Source organism: Actinia tenebrosa, unplaced genomic scaffold, assembly GCF_029948245.1.
Source record: "Actinia tenebrosa isolate PJP-AT-01 unplaced genomic scaffold, QUT_ActTen_1.0 PGA_scaffold9__36_contigs__length_13948895, whole genome shotgun sequence".
Lineage (NCBI taxonomy): Eukaryota > Metazoa > Cnidaria > Anthozoa > Actiniaria > Actiniidae > Actinia > Actinia tenebrosa.
In genome coordinates, this window is record NW_028292586.1 from 9,125,704 (window position 1) to 9,136,283 (window position 10,580).

A 10,580-nucleotide genomic window follows, 5' to 3' on the forward strand; every position below is an offset into this window, starting at 1 on the left:
TGAGGATAAAAAATAAAATAAATAAATTGACTTTATTTAACGAGGGTGACATACATTACTGGTAACCCAGTAGTTTCCATGATGGCCCTCCTACAATTAATAAACTGAAATGAAATGATCAAAGAAACATAAATTGTGTTAAGAATCCCAACTGGCAAGGAGGCAAACCAGTTGGCTATTTACAAGCATGGTCAAGAAAATGAAGATAATGTCCCCCATAATAAAAACCATGCACTGAAACCAAAGCAAAATGCACTACATCGTTTTCCTTGCGCGAGAATGCTCTCCCACTTAGGAATTTTGTACACAACTCACCCACAGCCACCCCAGGGGCTAGTTTTGTTTTTTGAGGATTCTTCGACAAAGTTTTCCATGACCGATATTTTTAAGCTTTGGATTTCTGGTTAATTTTACTTGAAAAACGAAAGATAACTACAGTAGATAATCCAATACAATATCAGGTTTAGTTAAATTTACCTTGTCTTTTATTGAAATCGAAATTTTGGAGATTTCCGAACTTTTTATGAACAAATCAAGACTATGAAACAGACTTGAAAACTGCTTAAAAAGGTGGGGGAAAAAGCTTACCTTTACTTCTTTTACATAACGAAGTTTGGTTAATTATCCACATGAAAAGTTTTATGTTTTACAAGAACCTTATTTTCATTCATAAAAGCCTTAACTATTTTTCGAGAAGCTTGAAAACATAAGCTTACTAGATTTTGAAATTCAATTTAAAACAAAGTTTACATTTATTTAAACTTGACAAGAACAGCTGAGACAAAATAGAAAATAATGCAAAATGCAGTGCAAAATACAAAATAACAATTTTCTTTGTCTGTAAATTAGCATTTGTAAACGTTTTTGAATTTTTTTTAGCTTTTTAAAGTGAAAGACAAGGTACCGCTCTTTATACAGTATTATAAAATAACTGTTATGAATGTCCCGATCTGATTGGTTTTGAGCGCTTGCTTTATGAGAGCACATTGCACGCGCGCGCACTTTCCGTTGCGTCATTCCTATCTATTACTGTAATTTGTATTTTATAAAAGAAATTAAAAACTTGCTTGCTGTGATGTGTGCAGTCATAAAGCACTTGGGGATTGGCAGAACACTCGAGAAGTGTCCAGAAGCACTCCGCTACGCGTCGTGCTTGTCCTAACACTTCTCTCGTGTTCTTCCAACCCCCGCGTGCTTCATGACAGCACACAGCACGCGCGCGCGTTTTCTATTTCTTCAACATATCTCTCAACAACACAAATTTAAGCTCATTTTTATAATCTTATACTAGGTCGAAAAGCTCAATAAACAGTTGAATATTTGGTGTAATTTTATGTCATTCAATATTCAAATAAATTATCTGTAGAAAGATATAAAATTATTGAATGAAAGTTAATATGAAAGTACTCTTACCATAATAACAAAACAGGTACACTTTTTTCCGTTCGTTTGACATTCTAGTTCGTTGCTTGTTTGTCGGTAATTTTAGGTATGTTATTTAGCTTTAAAATTTGTCAAAAATCTCTTGGATTTGTTTAATTTGTGGAATTCAAAAAGTGCGTTTTCAAATTACTTCTTTATATCATCTAAGAACTAGGAGTACTCTTACTAAAATAACAAAACAAGGACACTTGTTTTGCTCGTTCGACATGCTAGTTTGATGCTCGTTTTAGTTATGTTTAAATTTGGCTATAAACTTTGTCACACACTTAGATTTGTTTAATTTGTGGAATTTAAAAAGTGCTTTTTCAAATGACTACTTTATATCATATAAGAACTAAGAGTACTCTTACCATAATAACAAAACAAGTAGACTTTTTTCGCTCGCTCGCCATGTTGTTGCTCGTTTTCTGGTAATATTGTTGTTATGTTATCTACACTAAATAAAACAAAATAGAAAATATCCTAACCTCTATCTTCACACTGTGGTGAATTCTTTTCGTCCATGATTTCCTCCATAATTTTTTGTTTCGTTTTTATAATTTTTACAAAAAAAAAAAAAGCTAAAAAAAGTCGTCATGGTCCAAGTGACGTGTGATTCGAAAGCTCGACCAATCAGAAACGCGATGTACACCTGGCGGGCGACACTTTTAGCGTTACGCACAGGGTTCCAATACGATGACAACGAAAACTGAGTTGGATAGTTTACAATATTCTATACCTATGGTGCTCCGCTCGCGTTTCGGCCCTCGCGGGAGCTCCGCTATTATTATGGCAGTATATTACGCACGAATGCACTAGTTTGCTCTTTTCTCCTACTAAGCTTTGTACTGACCTCATTACATTTTTCGGATACCCGGCTAGTACGTCCATGATGATGTTATGCTGTGTAATTTTGTATCCCGGGAACCTGTGTCTTTTATTCCAATCTCAATGGTCCGTACTTGTCTTTTTTTGTGATCTAACTTCACGGTTATTGATCCATGGGCAGCTCATCTCTATTAGAATAACTTCACTTTCTTGTCAATGATCCGTACATCAATGCGGTTTGCTCGTACTTCTGTTTTTTCAGGGTAAAGGGGGACGTCCCATAAGGCTCTCACTTGATCATTCTCATAGACTGGTTTCGACTTGATTGGCTTATACCAAGCATACTCCTCCCTTGGTAGTAACTTGTAATTGGCGAGGATCTCAAAAAACAGGATTCTTAGGACGTTGTTATGTCTCTCCACGTAATTTGTGCTATCGCACCACATCCAGCGAGAACATGTGCGACGCTCTCTGGTTCTTTTCCGCACATTCGACAAGTATAGTCATGGATGTTCAGTGTTTTGAATTTCTTTGCCAGGTACAGCTTTTTTGGTAATATAGTTGTTGATACAGCTCTTAAAGTCCAGCAATTGTGTGCGTAGGTGTGCTGTATTCCATTCACGCATCCAGCTGAAACAAGCTTTATGAAGATCCTCATCCTTCCATCTGTTGACGAACAACTTGCCTTCCCACTTCTGGTCCTCAACTTCTTTCGTTAGCATGTTGAATCGTGTTGGTTTAAGGGCTTTCTTGATTTGCTTGTGTAGAATCTCTTCACCTTCTGCTGTAGAGCACACAGAACGAGGAAATAATAACTTCAGTTCCAAATTCAATTCTCTTGCATACTCTACTGCATCTTTGCCTAAGGAATGGTGGCCTCGCTCGAATGCTCTCTCATCAAAACTTCGGGCCGTTCCAATCATTGGATCAGGGTTCTCTTAAACCTCCAAAGCTGCCTTGATCTTAACCAGCTTGTACTCCAGCTCCACCGATTGAAGACCTCTACCGCCCATACTTCTTGGCAATAGAGCACTCTGTTCGAGCTTGTAGGGTGTTGACCACCATTTTCAGTGATAATGTAGGCTTTTTCGAAGGTTCTACCTCGGGAATCGGTCGATGTCGAGATGCGGGTGTTTTTCACAAAGTTTTATTCAAACGTAGTTCGAGGGTCAATTACATGTTTCTATCCATTTTGCTAGTTTACACTAATACACGATTCGCTGTGGATGAAAAATTATAGGCATTAAAATGTGAATCTAACGTCTACCAAACTCAAAACATAACTTACACATTTTTTGGCTATCCCGAGGTAATCTAAAAAAGTCTCGATCTCCTTCCTTAATAACAGTCAACTCCTACTTTCTCTACTCCTCACTTCGACTTCCCCGCACTTATGCCAAGTTGATACAAACGTGGTGGACCTATAACAACAGTAAACTTGGCTTCCGCACTTAAGATACATTTACTTATGTATCCTTATTTTTAATGAAAACATCTTGGAATATGGTCAAGTGACAACATACATACAGACCTAATTTTCTTTATATTCTTGAAAAGGGATGTTGGTACATGACAAGAAAGAATTTTATGTTTTTACCTTTGCAATTACCCTCGCAATATGCACTCTGTGTTTGGCATTTTTCTAAGTCAAAATAGTACATAATCCATCCTGCTTACTCATTAACATTAATTAAGATATGGAGAGTCACCCCTGTCCTCGTTGTCTCGATAATAACCTTTGTTCACATATCACAAATCATATATCTCGGTCATAGCACAATCGATCGAAATGCCAAACCTTTTATCATAGAACACCTACCCAACCTTATCACCAATAATTCCCCCAGCCTTATATCTTCTACTTATATCCCCAATGTTTTCCCAAACTCATCCCCAAAATAAAGTTATACAGATGCAACGAAAACTAACCCAGACCTCTGACAAGCGCTTATATTGGCCACTAGAGGGGATGGCCACATTTTCTAATTTGCACCTACGACATAGATCGAGCTAGTGAATTAGCCCTTACAATGCTGTAAACATATCTACCCAAAACTTATGCTCATTAACTTAAAGCGCTTGAGTAAACCCTTGCATTGCATTCCTAGCGCTATAAGCGTCACTCAAGTTTTCAGGCAATCTCGACAAGATATCACCGACTCCATCAGTGGACATGACTAGTTGGAGTTTAACATAATGTTGCGCCGTGGTAATCGTTTTCCAGCCGACATGACCCATTATCGCCTGCATGTCCGCTCCCGACAAAGCCAACGATATAGCGCATCCACTTCGTAATCCGTTTAATGTAGCATGACGGCCTTTAAATGTTTCCTTCATGCCTCTGACATAGGTGGAAAGTCTAGCCTGAGCAGCAGAAGAGTCGAAAGGGGCCGGTAAAACCTCTCCAGATGGACTAGTCGGCCTGAACAAATAACCCAGTCTTATGGGGATCTTTAAATAGGCGCACATCTTCATATAAACTTCGAGAGCGACAACCGGACAAAGACCGGGGTCCTTATACCTCTTAAGAGCAAATAGATTAGAACTTCCGTCCCGCAGCGATTTCGTTATCATGTGATTAAACAGCAACATCTCTTTACCAGGGGAATACAACAATTCTTTGGACTTCGTCCGACCCAAATCCCCCGCTCTGTCACCAGCAAAAAACTGTACTTTAAAGAAAGCTTGATCCCGAGCATAAATATACAACTGACTTGACGTATTCGATTCTCTTTTAAGATGTTCCAGAATTTTCCTTGCGATTGCGGCTAAATCGCTGAGAAATAGTGGTTGCGCTTGCGAGGGTAGTGTTCTTGCCTGTAACTGCTCCTCCCGAACCAGCAAAAGGTATTTCTTGACCTTTACATCTGACGCAGGATTCCCATAACCAGGCAGAGTAGATTCATCACAATTTCTGCCCAGTTGATTAAAGATCGAGCGGAGTTTGCCAATTAAAGTATCAACCGTGGTAAAAGCTAACCTTCTTGGGCATGCGCAAGATGAGTCTCGTTTGTCGCCAAAATGTGAGCAGATATCTTTATGCACCACAGTTTTGCCAAAAGTATCTTTCCAAATTAAAAAAATAATGATATCATCCGGTGTCGCACAAGTTAAATTTGTCGGAGGGACTGCCTGTCCTAAGAATGCCGAAAATTCGGCCTCCAGGGCTGTCTTCTGTCTAGAGTAAGAGGTAGAACTTGCTCTTTCAACTAAGGCTTGTTTCCTTCGAAGAATCTCCTCCCAGTTAGTAGTTGCTTTTAGGCATTGCCGACGGTTCACTATCTGTACTCGCCGTCTATATCCACACCTCTGGCAGAAATGAAAGTCCCTGTCATTGGGGTAGCTGCATTCAGGGCAGGAGACCGCTGGAACGAATAATCGTGGAACCAGAGGAAGGGCCTAAATGAAAGGGAGGGCATAAATTAGCATGGCCCTACGCGGAACACCCAAAGCTCGGTTTGAAGTCTTTGTAGCTGAAAACCCTGTTTAGAAGGAAATAGTACAGTATCTAGGCTACCTTTCTGTGCTAACTTCAGCTTTCCCCTGGACATTGAATTAATTACAGGCTACCATATGGGTAAAGTTGAGAGCTTTGGCACCACCATCGTAACCGTAGACGTAGAAGACCGTATCAGTCGCAATAAAGGACCGACTAGCGAAAAAGGCGGGAAAACGTACGCATTTACTCGTTCTCCGTCGCAAATTGTGAGATCCTGGGTGAAAACATTCACCCCTCCTGAAAGGGGCGTTGGGAATGGCGTAAAATGACGCAACGGTGTGCCCTGATAATCTTTCTGAACGTTGGAGTCAAGTGACATTAAATCCAGATTATGACCCTCTGGCCCTCCAAACGCCCGCTGCACAGCATCCCAGCCACTTGGGGAAAGCATAGCATCTAAGCGTGAAAGATGACGGGAGAAATAATCAGCCGGGTTAGCACCTGAAGGAACGTAAACCATATGGAGTGATAAGTTTCTTTCCGTGGTCGCGTGAAACAGTTGGCGAGCCACCTCTGTTAACTTGAGTGACTTGGGGCCACGTCTCTGCCAGATATTTAGGGTCACCTGGTTGTCGACATTCACATCTACCCTGCAGTCAGTGACTGAGTCGGGAAGAGACCTAATCGCTTGCAACACAGCGTAAATTCCTTCACATTAATATGCTCCTTGCACAAATCCTCGCTCCAGTAATCGCCTAGCTCTTCGTCACCGGAGGCAAGATGCAATGTTGCAGCCCAGCGGAAAGAGGAAGCATCAGTTGACATCCTTAGCGACACATGTCTCTCTTGTCTCCAAGGGATGAACCTGTTCCAGGAGTCTAAGAATCGCCAGAATTCTATCTCCTTCCTTAGATCCCTTGATAAAGTCACCTCTGAGCCACGATTTGCCTTCCCGATGGACGCAGCCATTTCTCTAATGTAAAATCTAGCCCCGGGGAATGCCAAAGAAAACGATGAGCATTTTCCCATAAGTCTTTGTATAGATTTCGGAGACGTCGACTCTTTGAACGATAAGATGGCCTCTCGTAACTCTGCAAACTTAACACGCTTATCTCGTGGGACTGAGAATGCTTGCGCCTGTGTATCAATGATCATTCCGAGAAACTGAATTTTGACAGTGGGTAAAAGTATGCACTTCTTAAGGCCAAGAAAATAGCCTAAACCTAACAACACTGCGCAAGTCACGTACAACGCCGCCACCGCCGCTTCCCGGCTAAAGTCATCATCTCTTATCTCCAATCTGCGAGACCATCTTCCCTCCTCACTATAGATTTCGCCTAACAACCAGTCATCGATGTATAGGCAAGAGGTGATGCCTCTTTCCCGGAGGAATGTGGTTGAACTTAGACCAATGGACTGGTAGACGAACGGAGAGTTTTTCCAACCGAACGGGAGTGTGGTTCCAACAAGCCACCACCCCTTCCACTCGACCCCAAAGTACTGTTGGGAGTCCTCTGACAGAAGAACATGATCATACCCCGATTTGTCATCTATCTTCGAAAGGTATGAACCAGGGTACGCAAACTGGGGGACTGACACCAGGATGTCGAGCTTGAAAGGCGTATCCCTCATCCACAAGTTTAGGAATCTTGCGTCCACGCACAAACAAGGCTTATTAGGTTCGACCGTTAAAGGTAAGACCAGCCAAGGGGGATCGACCTTCCGAACAGCGCCTGAACGGATGCGATCAGCGAGAGTTATCGAGATAAATTCTTGAAATCGGTCACAAGATCGATGATTTTTGAACATTTGTCTAGGGGGCGATGGCGAGTCGCACTTGATGCCTTTAAAAATTCCCTTAAATGGTTGTATAAAATCTTTAACGTTCACTCCATTTTGGAGCCATCGTAGGATCTGGTCACCTACTAGGTTGTTCTCCAAGATTTTTCCACACATCGGGATATGCCTATGAATCTCCCCCGCCCTGAAGCTTTCAGGGTCACGAAACTGAAGCATGCCGAAATCCGCTTTTTCCCCACTTATCACTCGGTCTATGTCAGCGAGCACAGCACTGGAAGTGCTAGTCACCCTTTCTGAACTTGGGCTTCCATCCGCTTGGACCCATCTAATCTCTTTATCGTGGGCTGTTCCCTCTACACACAAGGGGTTGAAAACTATTTCCAACTGTAAATAAGATCGTAAAACGAGAGTAAGGTGAAATTTTAACCCAAGCCCAGGAAAAAGGCGACCACCACACAGCTCGCTAAAGCGGGCTCAAGGGCATGCCCTAATGGGCAATACGCTTGCGGGAGGTTCTTTTCCCGAGTTAAAACAAAAACAAAACAAAATATCTGATGCAACTTGTTTATGCAGTAAAGTAATATACGCATTATTTCATTCGATCATCCATTTCCTCGCAAAGTCCGTTCTCACAAATCAATTCGAACCTAGTGCCACCTAGCGGCGCTTTACATTAAGTGAATTAGTGGGACAAAATCGTGCAATGTGCCCCTCCGCGTTACAGACAAAACACCTCCTCGTGCCTCGGTTACGACGGGTATACGGTGCTGTAGCCCTAGTCGTTCGCCCAGCAGCGGGAAAGCGGAATGGCGGTGTCAGAACAGAAAGTGGTACTTGAGCTACCTGGGCCACCTGAGTCGGGTTTTGAAGCCTTATAGCCTTATCGATCGTCTTAGCTATTTCCGCTTCTTCTTTACTTGCTACCAACGTAGTCAAGATTGGTTGTAAAGACGGCTCTACCACAAGTGGGCGACACTTTCGCAAGATGATATTAAATTTTGTAGCCCTCTCGTCATTTAGCTTCTGTGCCGTATAGACAACCTCTTCTAAAGCCGCTATCGCGGCGTAAGCATCGAATAAAGCCGTTGGGCGACCCACCAAAGCCTGTAGAGAACTTATCGCCCCATCTACCGTGTTAACACCCGCTTTTTTCTTCATCTCCTCAAGTTCTTTCCTTAATTTCTCTATCTATAGCAGAGGATCAAGAAAGAATTATTACTTTACATTTGAGACTCTTTGCCAAGTTATTTTTCCCTGTCAATGTGCCAACTACATTTAACTCATACCCGACCTCTCGGGTTCAGTCCTTTCGTTAACTTAATCTCTACCCGACCTTTCGGGTTAGCGGCCTCTTAAGTTGATTCTACCCGGCCTTCCGGGTCCAGGCCTTGTTGTTTTTTTTGTTTTTTTTTTAATTATTATTTTATTATATAACCTCTACCCGACCTTTCGGGACAAAAACTGTGTGTAAAGCTATTTATCACTAAATTTGTGACCCGTATCGGGTACTGGTCCGCACAACCAATTAATCCCAATATTTTATAAAACTAACGATGCACAGCATAAAATAGAACAATAACCAAGCGAGACAAGATATGCACGTAAGAAGCATACCATATGTAGCAAAACAATAGAACGAAACAATTAAGCATGCAAATAGGACTAAAACTTAAATAACCAACGCTTGTGACCTAAACGTATAGCGTAAAACATTCCAATAAATATAAAACCCATAAATATAAAACACAACCATACTAGAAATAGCTAAGGTGAAACCCAAAGATATTATTAAAATTAAACATAAGACAGCACATGGCCAGGGAGTAGCTACTGATGAACATACGCGTATGACCGTGCCAAAACTGAGATATACACTGACGAAGATAAAACTAAGTGCAGCTCGGCAAAACATACCTCCGAAACCTGCTGAGTTTCGGTTTGGTTTAAAGACTTTCCCACAGAAGAACGTGGCGCTCCCGCCGAAGACACCGTAACCACCGAATCTTCTATCCCCGGTACGGCCAAAGCTGCCGAGACGTTTAAAGGCACTTGAGACGTGGTAGAGGAAGTTGGTGGATCAGCCATACTAACAACCACATCGGTTGGATTCAATTCTTCAATAATCTCAGCCGGAGAAGTCATAGTGAAACGCTGCTGGGTGAACGAACGACTTGATAAATGGATTTCTTTCTCCAGTAGGGTTCACGCCAAGTGACATACTTGAATATTTAATGATCTCTTAAATAATACTAATGACGTAATCAGGATGTCTGATGAATATTTAATGAGATAGAATAGTATCAGAAGTCTGCAATTGACTCCCTGATACAGCAAAAGGTGGAATATTTAATTAATAATAAGCCTAATTTCTGGAACTCATCATCTATATGGTGAACCCCCGGTTTATCTGCCATAATGGCGTCCCCTTCTTTGACATAACCATTTGATTTGATTGTCTTGAGAACATCATAAAAAACAGTTTGCTCTGTGAGTGTTGTATCAGACACTGATCCTGTAAATAATTCTGAAATCAATACTACAGCACCTCTGGGGTCACGACTATTAAACCCTTACGTGTTGTGCTTGATTTGTAATCACTGTACATTTCACTCTGTAAAGCACGTCCACGAGGGACTTGGGTTCTCAGCTCTGTCCCATCAATGATAACTAGGGTTGTAGGAAAATGTGCTTTAAATTCTTTTGGCATATTCTTAAATATGTCAACTCTGTGAGGCTAGATGTTTAAGAGGCAATGTCCACAAGAATCGAACAAATGGTGGCAAGGGTCAAAAAATCAAATTCGCTCTTCTTTTGAAGTTAGGTAGGCCATCATTAGATATTAATCCCTGGGTAGTTGGTTTTCGAAAATATTATTTTATTTCCGAGAAAACGGCCTCAGAAGAGGTTCGACCGAAACCCAAGCAAGAGACGCACAAGAGGAGTGAAAATGGACAAACTTTGAACAGAGCGCACGTCAAAAATATACCATCTATGACAATTTTTGAACTTTCTTCTTAATGTATCACCCTTTTTCGTTCATTGGACTGGATTTCAAGCTTATTGGGAAAGGGACGAATTTTTGGCGAGGGAA

General features: G+C 41.4%; 2 protein-coding genes across 2 annotated transcripts; both read right to left on the reverse strand.

Moving 5' to 3' along the window:
* Window positions 1–6,334: 6,334 nt before the first annotated feature.
* LOC148904734 (uncharacterized) lies at window positions 6,335–7,705 on the reverse strand. Its single transcript, XM_089024491.1, has one exon. It carries the CDS (start codon window positions 7,703–7,705, stop codon window positions 6,335–6,337), a length of 1,371 nt encoding a protein of 456 aa, XP_088880617.1.
* Window positions 7,706–8,039: 334 nt separating this feature from the next.
* Window positions 8,040–9,631, reverse strand: LOC148904735 (uncharacterized). The gene is made up of 2 exons (XM_089024492.1): window positions 9,404–9,631; window positions 8,040–8,677 (listed from the first exon to the last, which is right to left on the reverse strand). The coding sequence occupies exons 1-2, from the start codon at window positions 9,629–9,631 to the stop codon at window positions 8,147–8,149; spliced, it is 759 nt and encodes a 252-aa protein (XP_088880618.1). The 3' UTR covers window positions 8,040–8,146.
* Between the last annotated feature and the right edge of the window lie 949 nt (window positions 9,632–10,580).